This window comes from Mus musculus, chromosome 8 (genome assembly GCF_000001635.26).
Source record: "Mus musculus strain C57BL/6J chromosome 8, GRCm38.p6 C57BL/6J".
Taxonomy (NCBI): Eukaryota; Metazoa; Chordata; class Mammalia; order Rodentia; family Muridae; genus Mus; species Mus musculus.
This window is the reverse complement of record NC_000074.6, coordinates 81,982,863-81,999,007: the sequence shown is the minus strand read 5'-3', so window position 1 is coordinate 81,999,007 and position 16,145 is coordinate 81,982,863. Positions and strand designations below refer to the sequence as shown.

General features: G+C 38.0%; 1 protein-coding gene across 18 annotated transcripts in view; it reads right to left on the bottom strand.

The window, feature by feature from the left end:
• The window catches only part of Inpp4b (inositol polyphosphate-4-phosphatase, type II), a 792,047-nt gene that overhangs the window by 135,305 nt on the left and 640,597 nt on the right, over nt 1-16,145 (bottom strand). For all 18 annotated transcript variants that reach the window (XM_017312729.2, XM_006530858.3, XM_006530854.3 and 15 more), the window contains 2 exons: nt 13,594-13,771; nt 1,605-1,808 (listed from right to left, as the gene is read on the bottom strand). In XM_017312729.2, coding sequence (XP_017168218.1) covers nt 1,605-1,808; nt 13,594-13,771 — 382 coding nt within the window. The remainder of the gene's footprint in view (nt 1-1,604; nt 1,809-13,593; nt 13,772-16,145) is intronic.

Below are 16,145 nucleotides of genomic sequence, written 5' to 3'. Positions count from 1 at the left end.
TTCCAGGAAAGAAAGGACAAAGCTGTTAACTAAAAACTAAACATCTAGTGCAGCCAATGCACTTATTTTCTTAAGCATGTGGAACAATGAAGGGATTCCAGTGTGCATGCAGAGACATGTGGGGAATGTCTGTGCTAATATACATTACAGCTCGCTCTTCTTCCTGCCTCTGTACCCTTCCTCGTCTTCCTATCCTATTCCTCTCTAAGTCAGTTCCTTTCACACTGCTCTCTTCTTCTGTTAATTTGCCTTTGCTAGTAGTAATTATCCCGATACATATACAGAGCCCATAATGTCAGAGCCCCTGTACATAATACATACAGAATCTACATACAGAATCACCAGCAGGTGAAACTTATGGATCTTTATGTCTACTTTCAATTAAACATGAATATGTGGCTTTAAAGTATGCACATATGTAACTCTCTACCTAGCAATAATGGAAATACATGTTTTATCTAGTAGGGCTGACAAGACTTACTGGTCACTCTCTTTTATGACAATGGTTTCAAGTTTTCCTTATTTTTAAGTCCTTATTTTCTTTACATCCCAATCATAGCTGCTCCTCCTTCAAGTCCCTAAGTCTCACTACCTTGCCTTTCATTCCATCCATCCCTCCTCCCCTTATACTTAGAAAAGGGGAGGCCTCCCAGGGGTAAGGAGACCACAACAAAAGCTGCAGAATCAACTAACATGGACCCATAGGAGCTCACCGAGACTGAACTGCCAACCAGAGAGCATGCATGGGACAGACCTAGGCCCTCTGCATAGTCCTAGACCCTCTGCACATATATAACAGTCATACAACTGGGTCTTCATGTGGAATTACTAAAGCAGGGCCAGGGGCTGTCTCTGACTCTGTTCCCTGCCTTTGGATGTTTTTCCCCTAACTGGGCTGCCCTGTCTAAGCCTCAGTAGAAGATGTTCCTTGTCTTACAGCAACTCGATGCCAAGACTGGATGATACCCATGACTTTTTAGTCTTTGTCGGCAAAGTTTAGAATTCTTAAATAGCTTAGGAATGAATAAGAGAATGCATTATAGGATTTTATAATATTGATAGCATAATTCAATGACTCATTCATGGCTATGTACATGACTTATTTGACAACAAATAACATCGATGACAAATCATTTTGATTAGGAATACAATTTTCAAGTTCAAGTTGATCCTAAGAGAAAGCTTGTCCTATCTATCCACAATTCTGTTGTGATTCCTATTGAGATCTTTCCATGATGTGAAAATATTCTGAATATGTCTTTAAAACAAATTTTTAAAAATTTTTGTGTGATCTTTGTTTATGCTTTAAATATGAAATAAACAGAGGATGCATAGGATGATCAGGTTTTCTTTTGGGCATGTTTGGGGTATATGTATGTGTGTGTGTGTGTGTGTGTGTGTGTGTGTGTGTGTGTGTGTGTGTGTGTATGTATGTATGTATATATATGTATATATATGTATATATATACAAATATATATGTATATATAAAACTATTTCCACATATATATGAGAGAGAGAAAGAGAGAGCGAGAGAGCTTTCTTATTATGCTCCCTGTATTTCTTTACACTAAACCATGAGAGTAAATGGTGTGAGGAGACTTACCCACTCTTCTTCATCATAGTCAGAATGATGTGGTATGGAGTCTTGTCTTCTAAGCTGTGGGGTATCATGCTGAGTACTTTTCTCCTCTGTGCTGACATTAGGAGAGGGTGGCTTCTTAAGGATGCCTCCTGGCCTTGCAGTGTAGAGAGCTAAAAGAGCACTCCTGACCAGCTGGTCCTTGAAGGCATGGACAAAAAGCTCAGTCTGCAAAGAAATTGACAAGGATTAGAAACCCATGGTAGGCATCTCTGCATAGAGCTGTAAAAAGGTCAATTGCAGATTTGTTGGCACTTAAGAGGTGTGTGTGGTGGAAAAGGCCCAGGAGCCAAGTAGGGAGAGTGATTCATACCAATCAATGGGAAATAGTTTGGCTTTGGGATGCTGCCAAAGATAGGAGTCCTCCTGTTTTAAAGTAAATGCTGAGGTTTTAAATGTACTATAAACACCATCTGTCTCCTCAGCCTACTCTCTTTGAGCTCCACAGTCTTCGCAGATATATTTCACTGGGGATAATCATTTCAACAACTACCTACTGCATCTCTCAAGTAATCCCAAACATACCCCAAAAGAAAACCTGATTGTGCTATAAAACAGAAGCAAAGAATTCAGAAAAAAAAAATAAAAGACTTCATTGCAAAAAAATATGTATATTCAGAATATTTTCACATCATGGAAAGATTTCAATAGAAGAAACAAAAGAGCAGTCTTCCCTATGAAAATGTTTGCTTTTTATAATTTATTATCCTACCCTGAACTGTCTCCTTTACCACATTATGCCAATAATGTGATGTTAATGAAGTTAAGGTGAAATTTGGCATGGACGGTTTTACAAGCTAGTAGTAAATACCCAGTAAGTGCTAGGATATCGGCAGCTTCCCAGCAGTAAAGAGCTTTCCAGCTGTACTTTGTAATTTTCTGATGAAATGTTTAACAGCCTCATGCTGTAATAGACTGGAAGATGCAGTAATTGATTTTCCTTAATATAGTAAACATAGCATGTGTGTGGCCTAACACCATGTATAAACACTACAGAGACAAGCCAGCATTGACCAGTGTGGTTCATAGCTTGTAGTCGGTTAGGAAAAGATCCTTAACCTAATTGGTTTTTTTTTTAGGATAATTGATATCTTTCTTTAATGTAACAACTTCTAATAATGCTAACTTAATCATCACTTCATTTCAAAATAACTGTTTCTTGGTCTACTATCAAAATCCAATCAAACGTGCCATTGGTAACTTCAAATTCGTAAACTTTCTCTGTATCTTCTTATAACTGTCATTAATTAAAGAAAATCATGTAATCCCTCTGTAAACAAGTACCAAAAATTATTTATTATAGCTCTATATTTTCTTCCAATAGATTGTAACATTCTAGAGCTGGGACAGATCTTGTGGTTGACCATTAATCAGATATAAAACAATATTAGCTGCTTTTCTATTGCTATGGTGTGGCACCATAACCAAGGCAACTTACAAGAAAAAGAATTTATTTGGGGCTTAGCATTTCAGGTGAGTCCATGGTCATCGGGGTGGAAGCATGGCAGGGGGAGGCAGGCATGGTGTTAGAGCAGTAGCTGAGAGCTCACTTTTCAATATGCACCCAAGTGACACAAGGAGAAACTGGGGCAGACATGGGTTTTTGAAATGATAAAACCTTCCCCCTGTGAGACATCCATCAACAAGGCCACATCTCTGCTTACTACATCCCAAACAGTCCCACCAACTGGGTACTAAGTGTCAATGTATGAACTTGTATAGTAAATTCTCAAACAAATCACAATGAAAGAAAGAGAAGGAAGGAAGGAAGGAAGGAAGGAAGGAAGGAAGGAAGGAAGGAAGGAAGGAAGGAAGGAAGGAAGGAAGGAAGAAGGAAGGAAGGGAGGGAGTGATGGATGGAAGTAAGGAGAAAGAGGGAGGGAGGGAAGGAGAAAGAGGGAGGAAGGGAGGGAAGACAGTAACGCTATGGTCTTTGTTAACACACTTCTGATTCTCGGCCCAAGTAACGCATGTTCTCAGTTGTCTCCCAAACTCAGTAGCCTTTCCTCATTCCAACCCAACCACCACTTGCAAGTAGTCTAGATGTCTGTGTCCCTTCCCTCATTCTGAATCTCCACACAGTTTGAAGATGTATATGTCTCAGAACTACATTTTCCTGCTACAAACTACCCATAGGATTATTACTGCTGCAAAATTTTTGACTCTTGTCAACATTCAACAGATATATTAGTCACCTTGTAAGAAAGCAATAAATGTGAAAAGCTGGACGTAAACCATTAACAATTGGAAAATACTTTAAAATAAATTATGAAACGTCAGCTGGCTTGTATTGGAAAAGTACATGCAATAAGTGTTAGAATGGCTATGGAAGATGCATAATGAATAATAATGAAAAAAATTAGACACACAGTGCTCTATCCAGACAAACATGCTATCCACATCATTTCCTATAACCTGGATATGACCGTCAATGCCACTTTAGTTGTTAAAATGTGAACTTACTCCCATTATGATTAGCCAAACTTACTTCTTGCTAGTTTCTTTTGATTCAGTACATTCTTAGCTGGCCTTCTCTGCATCCCTGCTACTACAGCTCTGATTCCTGCAACACTTGCACGATTATTGTATTGAGGCATGGCTATTCACACCAAGTGGAACCTTCTATAGTACTTTTTTCCAAACATGGACACACAGGCTCTCTACTTCACTTTTATAAACATCCCTTGGAAGATAATGCAATACTGTCTTGAAGGCTGTCTTTCTACAGCCAGAATTGTTGTATGAGAGTTAAATACAAGGAAATAAAGTCTTACACAAAGCCCACAGAGTTGAGCCTTGACTTACTTTGTGGAAAAATTTTCCTGGATCATTGGAATCTCTCTGGCCCTTTTTAAACTTGTACACATACAGTCACATTTGATTTTCTTTAAAAAAAAAAAAAAACTTAAGTATTTCATTTGCAAGATTCATGTGAGTTGGGGGAAATGTCTTATTTTTCTTGACACACTCATTAAATAAGATGAGTAGAAGTTAGATGATTTATGATCAAAGTAGTAGTTTCAGGAAATTATTAGGTCACTTAATACAACTCATTGGCATCTTGTGACTCTTATAACTTGGTGTTGATAGTGTAAGACAAGGGAAGTTAAATGCACAGGAATGGTTTGCTCTTGTTACTGAGTTACTAGGTTACACTAAATGTAAAACAAACGAAAACAACAGAGTGGTCTAAATTGTGTAAAAAGGTAAGTCAAACAATATTTTACCCTTGTGGCATTTTTGAAGTTTATATTTCCATGTTTACCATTCTTCAAGGTGAACATAGAATTATCTTAAAGGTTAAAAGCACTAAAATTTACTTCTCTTGGGGTTGCCTGAAAAAAAAAAGGTACCAGGCCTCTGAATATTAATAACAGAAGAGTGGCTAGGATCTGTTCATTTAAGACTACTCTTCTCCACTAGAGAACATGACAAATTTGGCAAATCTATTCTTTTCAGAATTTCATTCTCATTAAAAATGAGTTCAAGGCAATGTCAACTAGATTACATCGGTAATATAGAAGTAACTGATGGCATAAGTAGGTGACAGCTATTTTAAAAATCATGTATACAGCAAGAAAAAAATCCATTTATTTTTATATTTGATATACCTTATTTATTTCAGAGTAAAAATACTTTTATATTTCACCATTGGCATGTCCATATCTTTTTTTCAGAATTCCTTAAGGAAAATTATACTGAGCAGCCAGGAGGTCACTGACACCCTGAGCATTCATGTATCATGTACTTAACCTTGAACAACCATTTAACCATTTAATCAGTTTATACAAAGTAGCACTTCTACTTGTGGATGCTGTTATGTACTTTAGAAGTTTTCTCTTCTATTTACATTCCTCTTTTTTGACTGAATTTTTTAATAAGTTTTCCGTTTGTGCCTCATCACCTCCTGGTCATTCTGGACAGTGAAAATCAAACCAGGAGCCTTAAATCACTCTCTCCAAAGCCCTCATTTTCCTCTGTTGGTGATATAACGTTCCCAGAAAGCCTCCGTTATCGTCCTTAAGCCCAGGCCTCTGAGGCCCATCTCCACGCACATTCTGACCATCACCAGCACCTTAAGGTCCTTACAATTTAAGAGCTACAGCATGAACTGGAAGTAGGAATTTGCATCTATTTTGTTTCCTTGCAGTTGTGTTGTAAGATATTCTGCCAGATGATGTCATTCCTTTCAGCAACCCAGAATGCAAATTCCTGGAGCATTCTTCCCTGACCTCTTCATGTTGGACTCTTCCCTAGTTTCTTCTACCAAAACTGTCCCAGCAATGTAAGAATCAGACCTTTTCATTACATCCACACTAAATTTTCTTTTTTCTGTCCAACACTGCTTTTATGGGGTGATTTCTTTTTCAAATACTAAATCTCTCTCTCTCTCTCTCTCTCTCTCTCTCTCTCTCTCTCTCTCTCTCTCTCTCTTTCTCTCTCTCTCTCCTGTCTCCTTCTCCAGGAAATTAGTTAAAAGCCACAAATATTAAAATGTAAACACCAGAGTCTTAACGCTAAATAATTGATCATATTTCAAATGTTTAAAAAGGTGGCCCAGAAGCATGATATATAGCAATGCCCAATACTGACCAGTAATGCAAAATATACATTATTAGTTTGTCTATTGCTACAAAGGGATGACCTGCACAAAGCAGATATCCTTTCTTGGCTTTCTATGTGCCAGGAGAATTAATTTTCTACCTTCAAAATTGTCTTTCTCTGAGTGTGAATGTGGGTATGGTTATGGGTGTCAATGGCCCATATCATGGCACATGTGCAGACATCAGAAGATGGATGACCCAGAGTCTTGGTCTCTTCCGCTGGGTCTTTCTTTAGTTGTTTATATTGTTTACTAGAGTACCTGGTATGTGAACTTCATGAGATTTCCAGCCCACTTTTCATCTCACTGTAGGAGTGCTGGAAATAATTTTCTATGCCTCTGTACCCTGCATTTCATGAGTTTCTGAAAATACAGACCTACATCTTCACACTTGCACAACAAGCCCTTTCCCTAAGGGGCCATCTCTCCAGCCAGCAGAATAAACTATTGGGGAAATAACTAGGTAGTAATTAGGTGGCTAGGTATCAGGGCTGTATGAGGGAGAATTTTCATTCTCCATTCCTGTATTTACATAGAAGTTGTTCTGCAAGCTGCTTCATTTATTAGCTGGCTAGTGGAATCTCATTTGCATTTCCTATTTCAATAGGTGGTTAGTGGAATCTCATTTGCATTTCTCTGCCAAAAAATGCTGATGAGAAACTTTTTATGTACTTACTTCCCACTCATGTATATTTTGCAGTGGAGTATATTTTTAATCTTTTTTCCTTTTATTAATTGGGTTGCTTGTCTTATTAAGTCACATGAACACTTTTTATATTCTGATACAGGATCGTTATGAGACATGTATTTTCCATATACTTTTCAAAGTTCATGACTTGCCTTTTCTGTTTTTGTTTTGTTTTTGTTTTTAATTAAATTGTCTGGAGGTCAGAGAACAAGTTGCAAGAATCATTATTTTCCCCTGCCCTGATGTGGGTCATGGAACTTGAGTGTAAGGATACCAGGTGAGGCCATAGGTGTCTTAATTATTTGAGCCATCTGACCAGCTCATTTTTACTTTAACATCTTCCATATGTATATATTGTGTGTGTGTCTGTCTGTCTGTCTGTCTGTCTGTCTTTCGGTCAGTCTGGTGTGGGTTTGTGCATGTGAGTGCAGTTTCAAATAGCCTGGACCTGGGGATTTAGGACATGATGTGCAGTCAGATGTAGGTGTGGGACACTTAGGTCTATTCTGGAAAAGAAGCAAATTTTTTTAAATTGCTGAGCTATTTTTCCAGACTGCATATTTTACTTTCTAAATAATGTCTCCTCAATCAGAAAAAAATATTTGTCATTATATTTTAATTTCTCTTTTCACATATTTACAACAATATAAAGTAGAAAGTATCCCTATCATTAATCTAGCCTCCAGAAAAAAATTTTCCTTTTGGAGTCTGAATATAAGTCAAGATGCATTTTTTAACATTTTCAAATAGTTCATAAAGATTATTTAATAAAATTTTAAAATTAACACTTAGAAAAATGTAACTTTAATATGGGATGCAGTAGAAGGAGTAACAGACAGTTGTGAGCTGCCATGGAAGTGCTAGAAATCAATCTGAGGTCCTTTGTAAGAGCAATTAGAGCCTTTAACCAGTGAACCAACTCTCCAGGAATTTTTCAACCCACGATTGGTATTTGTTTATTGACTGGCATGCAGTTTGATTTTATAGTATCAGTTGCTTAATTTCTATTATATTATTTTAAAGATTGTTTTGTTTTGATGTAAATTTAGGTGCCTTGAAATGAGACCCTCTTGAGCCTTGTTTTAAAGCCTTATTCATGGAGATGGACCACAACTCAATCTAGCTTTCTTTTAGCTCCATTATCAGACCCAAGATTTTCAAAAGACTCTATCCAGAAAATAGCTAGTAAGTTTTTTTTTGTTTGTTTCCTTTGCAGATTTGCAGAAGTGAAGATATAATATTCATACCATATTCCTTCACCTTGCCTGGGCAGCAAGCAGCACTGGTCCTGGATGTTGGGGTTGTAGGTAAGCCAGCTCCAAGAGAATGAGTGCAGGAGAGCGGACCCTGCCTCTAGTCTGCTGTGCTGTGGTGGCACAGAGGGAGAGATGCTCTCCTCCCCTCCCCTGTCCCTTGCTACTTATGATAGGAAAGAGAGCTGTCCCCAAGGTCATGAGAATGGGAGAACTGCTTATGTTCTACCCCGGCTGCATCAATCAAGATAGCAGGCCTCCGTGGCAGAGAAGAACTGGCTCTATTTGAGGGGTTGCCAGTGAGCTGGCCCCAAGGGTGTGAAAGTGGGAGAGCCAACCTTCAGGCTGACAAACTCAGATGCCTCTCGGTCCCAGATCCAGAGCTTTGAATTGACCCACTCCAACATCTAACCCATTGATGAACTGCTGGAGTACATGAAGGACCTGCTCTTACAGACCCCAAACTACAGGATCTCCATGACACAGGGCAACAGCAGGATGTGCAAGAGGGGTCTCAGTGAGGTTCCAGTACTGATAAAGTAGAAGAAGGCCAGAGGCCTTGTACCAGACAAACAAGTCATTGCCACGAACATTTGTAAGCAAGGAGGTGTGGACAGAAGGGTATACTCTGTGACAGGCTGTGTCACACTACAGCTTCCACGATGAGCTTTGTTTTCTCTTGTGGGTGGAGGATAGGGATGAGTGGAGGGGAAGATGTCTGGGGTTGGGGCACATGCTGTGATATTCACAAAGAACCACTAAAAAGTATATATTCATAGCACTGTTTGAGAACAGAAATAGCTCTATTGGCTAATGTCTGATGATTGTTTTCTTGGGTGTTTATTCCTAAACATGCATGAAATAAAGATATAAATGCACTCATTCACAGATTTCCACACTTCTTTCTATGTTAAGTCCCATCTTCCTTAAATTATACTCTATATTCTAGTAAATTCAGAATTCCCAAAATGTAGATTCTGTCTTTTCATTGAGAAATACAGTTCAAATTCCCTCTCCTGTACTACTGTCTGAAAACAGCCTTAGGGAGTAAGCTGGGCATAAACAAAGATCCCCCTGTTCTGTACTTTTGAAAGCCTGGAGCCCATTGATCCAGCATCCTTGTTGAGGAGGCAGATATAGAGACCTGCATCACTAGCAGAGCCTCCAGACACTATATGCTTCATATACAAGTCAAAAGCTTGGCATCATCTTTGATGTCACTTTGTTTTTCTGCTCCTCAGTTTACCAATGAACATAAATTTTCATTGGATATTATTTTACTAATTAAATATTTACAGTTTGATAGGGATTTTGGAAAACAGAAACATAAAGTCAAATCTTCAAGTTTCACCTGAGTTTGAGGCCATAATTCTTAAGCTCTGATTTGCCCTCCACTTCTATATACTTTTAACAACCAATAGCAAACAAACCAGCTTTCTCCTACCCACCATTCTTTCAGATGGACAGGAGATAGACCTAGGGATCATTGAAGTGGATAAACAATGAGAAAATCCCTCTTAGTACCTAAGTAGCTAACATAGTATTCTCTTCAATACCACAAATCACTCTAACTTCTGAAAGACTGGCTGATGGCGCTGGCTCTATAGAAAGAATTTTAAGGAAATCTTGAGTTTCAGAAAAAAAAGATGTTCATTCTTCTTTGAACACGATCATATTACAGTACTCTGTGCTTGAAGAGATGCTAGGACTACAATTTCTTCTGCACGTTGTGAGCTTAGCATCCAAGTTTTACATTTTAACTACTTTAAGCATTGCAATATTGTGAAATAGCCTCATTCTTTGAGGATCTGTGGTTGTAAAAGTTAATGGCCATGTCTAGAAATTATCTTATAGCATAAAGTACAGTACCATGCATAATTAAATGCTCAATGGTGTTTTTTGGCTGAGCAGGACAATAGTGACTTCCTATGGAATGGAGAGAAGAGGTGGACATTTGAAGGCTGATGTCACTCATATTTCTGATCTATGGGATATCTATGCACGATCTACATTCTCCTTGACTTTTCATTTGAATTTATTTACATTACATATTTCCTTGAATTCTGTTCATCAAAGAGATTATTTGTATTTTAAGGAAAAGAAAATTACATTTTCAACTCATTTAACTCAACTATTGGTGTCATTTGATATAATTCTAACTTTTATGTGAAAATTGTGCCCTTATGGATGGAATTATTCAGCTAAATTCAGAGTTTGCTCTATATTAAAATATTTTGATTAAATTGCATCTTTAATATTTTTATGGACTAGTAATTTACTACCAAGAACAACTATCCATTAGAAGACATAGTAAGACAAGGGCTACAGAAATAGCTCAGTGTATTTGACTGACATGTGTGAACGCCTATATTTAATCTCCCATACCACATAGGGATATATAAGAGATTTTAAATTATAATGTAATCTTACTGAATTTGTGTATTCTAGGACAAGAATACACAGTAAACATTCACTATTGTGATGTTCCCTTATGCTTCCTTCCCCCTGCCCCCAACATGTTCCTTAGTCCACTAGATCAGGGCAATCTTCAAAGACAGTGTATAGTGGCATGTGCTAAAAGAAGCCTGAGACAGTGACACAACTTGTGTGAGTGTTAACAATTGTTTAACTTTTCTGTGTGCCAGATGAGAATACTAAAAACACTTGATGAGATTATTAATAGTAAATATTAGAATTGATAAAAGCTAACACATGTAGTTGTTAAAGTTGAGGATATCGCTGGAATGGTGCCTTTAATTGATCCTGAGGCAAATGCCACTCTTGGCTGCCATTATCATTACCATCAAGAGTCTAAATTACTAAAATGGTAATTTGCTTCATCCTAGTGACCTTTGATCACTAAGGTCATATTTACACCTTAAATCAACTTTACAAATTTATTTTAAAAGTAGATACTATCACCAAGTGTAGTGGCACATGCCTTTAATCCCAACACTTAGAAGGCAGAGGTAAGAAAGTCTCTGAGTTTGAGGTCAGCCTGGTCTACAGAGTGAGTTCCAGGACAGCCAGGATTACACAAAGAAACCCTGTCAAAAATAAATGTGTGTTCTATCAATGGGGTCACTTTTGTCTTCTCATCTAACAGAACTGAAAGAAATGTGGAAACATAAAGCAGAATATTAAATTATATTGAAATGTATGATAACACTAAACTTTTCCTCATGCTAAAATGAAGGACCAAGGCTGACTCCTTCCAAAAACCATGAAATATTATTGACTTACAGAACTCTTTGAAATTCCAGGCATGGATCCACAAAAGGCTGTGTGACTTATAAATTTAACTTTAAGAACAATCCTGTTAGTTTCTGGGGTCAGGAGGTTTATCAGCAGACAAATCCTTTCTACTCCACAGAAACCTTGAGAAAAATGTCCAGTGATGCTGCGTTAAAGGTGGAGACCGTGCCCTCCCTATGCCCTCAGCAAGCTGCAAATGATGCAGGAAATGACCCACCCCTGCCCAGTGCACAGGAAGAATATAAATACTACTCTGCACATGCACTATTTGCTAAGACTTACTGCTTAGGTGAACTCAGAAAAAGTGCACCTCCTCCCATCACCTACCCCCAAGAGAGATGAATCAAAGTGAGATTACACTATTTCACTGTATATAGACATATTTGGGGTTTTCTTCTGATCCACCAAAAACATTAATTAAGGAAATGTGTGAAGTTTTTAATTTAGATAAAGTAATTTGGTCTGGATAGCTAGATCACGTGGTAGACTTTAATGGTTTCCTAGGAAGGACTCAAACTTTACAATTTTGTGCCTTTTTAGTTTATCTAAATTTTAGACCTTTCCTTTGTGGAATGAAGGTAATATGTACCCAATAATTGAGAAGATTAAACAAACAAAAAATAAATTCTAGGAGTCCCTTTCTTGACACAAAGTAGCTACTGGTAAAATCTGACAAGCATATTGCTTGTTTGCATTGTAGACATACCTATTGTAGCATGGAAAGATACCAGGTTTAAACCAGAAATCCTGGGATAGCTTCTTTCTTTTAAATTTATTAGAAAAGACATTTGACCCTTGTGATGATTTGTATATCCTTGGACCAGGGAGTGGCACCATCTGAAGGTGTGGCCTTGTTGGAATAGGTGTGACCTGGTTGGAATGGGTGTGTCATTGTGGGTGTGGGTATAAGATCCTCACCCTAGTTGCCTGGAAGTCAGTCTTCCACTAGCAGCCTTTGGATGAAGACAGAACTCTCAGCTCCTCCTGCGCCATGCCTGCCTGGATACTGACATGCTCCCACCTTGATGATAATGGACTGAACCTCTGAACCTGTAAGCCAGCCCCAATTAAATGTTGTTATTTTTTATAAGACTTGCCTTGGTCATGGTGTCTGTTCACAGCAGTAAAACCCTAACTAAGACAACCCTTCTAAACAAAACATGACTATTTTTCAACGAATGCAGATCTTAGTTTTCTCTTGTAAGAAGAATATATAGAAATGAACAGTTTAAGGTAAAAATTTTAAAACAGAATTTTTGTTAATAAACAGACACATATTATATCCAGGTTCTACAAACATTGTCTTTAGGGAGGCAAAGAACTACAGTGTAGAATTATTCTAAAAAATTTAGAAGCATTTTCTTTGGTCAGGTTCTATACTGTGTAATATTTAAACTGCCTCATCAGGGAGTACACAAGTATGTACATACACTAGGCAGGCGAGCTAAGTTTAATACACTCTAGGATGTTTAGTCTTACTATTAAAAATCTTGCTCTAATTGGTTTCTTTCCACTTTGGTTCTATGTTTTAGAGTAGTTCTAATTATCTATACTGTGCATATGCCCCCAGGCCTAGCGATCCTTTATTGAATGTATATGTAGAGACACTTTTGGACAAAGCGAAGTTTAAGGTCTACCAGGTTTTAAACAGCAATGAACAGTTTTTGTAGTATTGCTAATTTTTTCCCATTTGACAGTGTTGTAGAAGACAAAGGAGGGATTGTCTCATGCCACTAATGGGACCCACATCCAGGATCTGCTTTAGATCAAGTGATATTACCATTTAAATGTATAGCTACATATGCAAAAGAATTACATGATCATTAGAGGAAAATAACTTTGAAATCTAATTCACTTCACTTAGACATTCACTTCACTTACTTAGCCAAACCAAAAGAAGAGATAAAATAGCATGGAAAAGAGGAACTATATACCAGGCAATAAAATTTTATTTCCTACAAGAGAAAGAAATAATGCATACAGAACGCACAAAGAGAAAGAAGCCAATTCATTTTGATCCCGTGGCAATGCTTTGAAGTTTACTTTTAACCTAGTCTCTTTTACATTTCCAGATGGCATGAAAGGTGATGCCGTCAGAAGGCAACTCCGATGGGGATTTTGCTTTCCCCACTGGAGTCAAGATTTGGATCTTACTTTTTCTGAAAGCAGCTTTAAAGAGCTCTTCAGGCTGTCTGGAGAACGCTGGCTGGCAGAGGTTAGCAGCAGGTCTGCATGAGTTGCTATGAGAGGTTGTAGCTGATTGATGCTGCTGAGAACTTCCTTTGCCTTCGCTGTGTTCTCAGGTGAATAGTAAATAAACTGGTAGCCGGTGCTGCAAAGACAAGGACGGCAGCCAGTTACACAAAGCAAGCAATGGACAGCATCAGCAAAACAAACTCATGTTTCATTACTCTTACTTACCAAATAAGTACAGAGGTGAGATTGATTTATACATATTTAAGGCTAAATGTAAATCCAGCCTTTGGTCAACCAAAAGAAAGACTGTATATGATTACATATGTTAATTACTCTAAAAATGACTGATAACAATAATCACTAAAGAAAACCGGGCCAAATGATTGAACATGGGCCCTCAACCATTGCAATCAACTCAAGCAGTTTAAACCCTGGCTTGAAGCTCAGTAGGCTGTGAAATCCCTCAGCAGCTTTGTCATCCCCAATAGGAAGAGAGAATCAATTACATAAGCAAATCTATGAAATGGTTAAATTCAGAGAAATTCACATGAAACTGAAACAATGTTTGATAGGAAGCAATCATTCCACACTGTGCCTGTATTTTTCTCTATGACAGTGGCAAGCCCAAGAGAGTAACAAACACTATGAACTCAAAATTGAAGAGAAAATAAATCAACTCCAAGTGGCCACATAGGCCATTCTACTTTAAAGGGAAAAGATTGAATCTAAAGCTTTATTAATACTATTTTATCTCCACACTTGTTCTTAAATTTAGCTTAAGAACCTGAAAACTGGTTATTAATTAGTAATTGTTGACTTTCATAATCACTATGCAAGAACTGATGGAGAATCTGGTGAGAGGAGGGATTATGTGGAGACAAGAAATCAGGAGCACAAAGCAGGCATTGCCTGCCAGGATGTGAAGGAATGGAAGGCAACCCAACAGCGGGAGGGAAAGAGAGGGAGAGGGAGGGAGAGGGAGGGAGAGGAAGGGAGAGGGAGGGAGAGAGAGGCATAGTCCCTGAGCTCAAAGGCTTCATGAAAACTTTTCTATACCCCTTTATGGCCAATAGTCAAACAACTTGTTTTTAAAATGCATTGAAGCCTGTTGAGTATTTGTAAAATATTTTCCTTATAGTTACTAGATAAAATATTTAAATTCTCATCATTCCATTTTTGTTTTTTGAAAATTTAAGATGTCTCTGAAAACCATTACTATCTAGAAAGCAGTTTTTCGTCTCTCCTTTTCTTGATTTCCTCAGTGAAAACTGTTTAAAATCTCCTAAAAGACAGTGATAGTTTACAAATATATTCCTCACAATGTATGTGCCATTTTGGAAAGTGATTATAATCGATGTCCTTGTATGTTTGAACTAATGATATGAGAGAACAAAAGAACAACGATGGTCATAGCCTTGGGCAACAGAGATCTACATCGTAGTCTGGAAAGTCTAGGGTCCATTCATTTTCCTGTCTTGAGCTGCCTTTCAGATTAGGAATGCTAGCTACACAATTCAACTCTCCAGTCTTCAAGAAATAAAACAACTCCACATGACTTTTGCAAAGCAAACAGTTGTCTAAAGGTATTGATGTGGCACCACAATGGAGGCGGGGGTAGTTCTAGATATCCCACAGATGTGCTTAGAGAGGTGAGGACTCACTGCACACCACATACAGAAAACACTGTGTGCTATGTGTGCTACATTCATTGTGGCTTCACGGGCCTCAATTCCTGACACCACCATGTGCCTTCTGGATTTATAGAGACTGACAGGCTCCCCAATGGCTTTGTCCTTAGAAAGCTAAAATGCCCAAGGCCAAGTGTTCTACCATCTCTCTGCCCCCATGCCTTCTTTCTCAGTACACTATTTCTGATGCATCTTTGTGATGGCTGCCTCTCCTCCTTCTTGGCTTTTCTGACAGTTCATTCTGATGTTATTTGTAGATATTGTCCACTTTCCCTTTATCTTTTTCTCATTTTCTGCCCTGAAAATCCTTTTAGAATTCTCCACATGGTGTCTACCATTTATGTTTCCAAGAAACTTTTCTATATGCTTTTTCCACTTTTGCCTTAGATGAGTGTTTGCAGGCATAACGTGGGCTCTGCGCTTGTAGCAAATCCTCTGGAGGTATTGATACAAATGAACTACTGCATCATTGTAGTATATATAGACACCTGCTCCTCTTGGTTTGATTTTGAGGTTCCCCTATAAATGCTGGATCATACTTCATAATGAGTCTGGTTTAAAAAAAAATTAACACTTAAGTTACTCTGAATTTCTTAGCGTTATTATCAGGCTCCATTTACAGATGTTCTTTACATTCTACCTACATTCCTCTTGTTCCCTTCCCATCATTACCGTTTCTTCTAATGTTCCCTATTACCCTTTTATCTTTTCTCTTGATTACATCATCCTCTTACTCTGAGCCTGCTCAATCACAGCCTTGGACATAACCCAGAATCCTGCCTCTTGTGGTTCAGACAGGTCTTCTGTGAGGCTGTTGTGAGC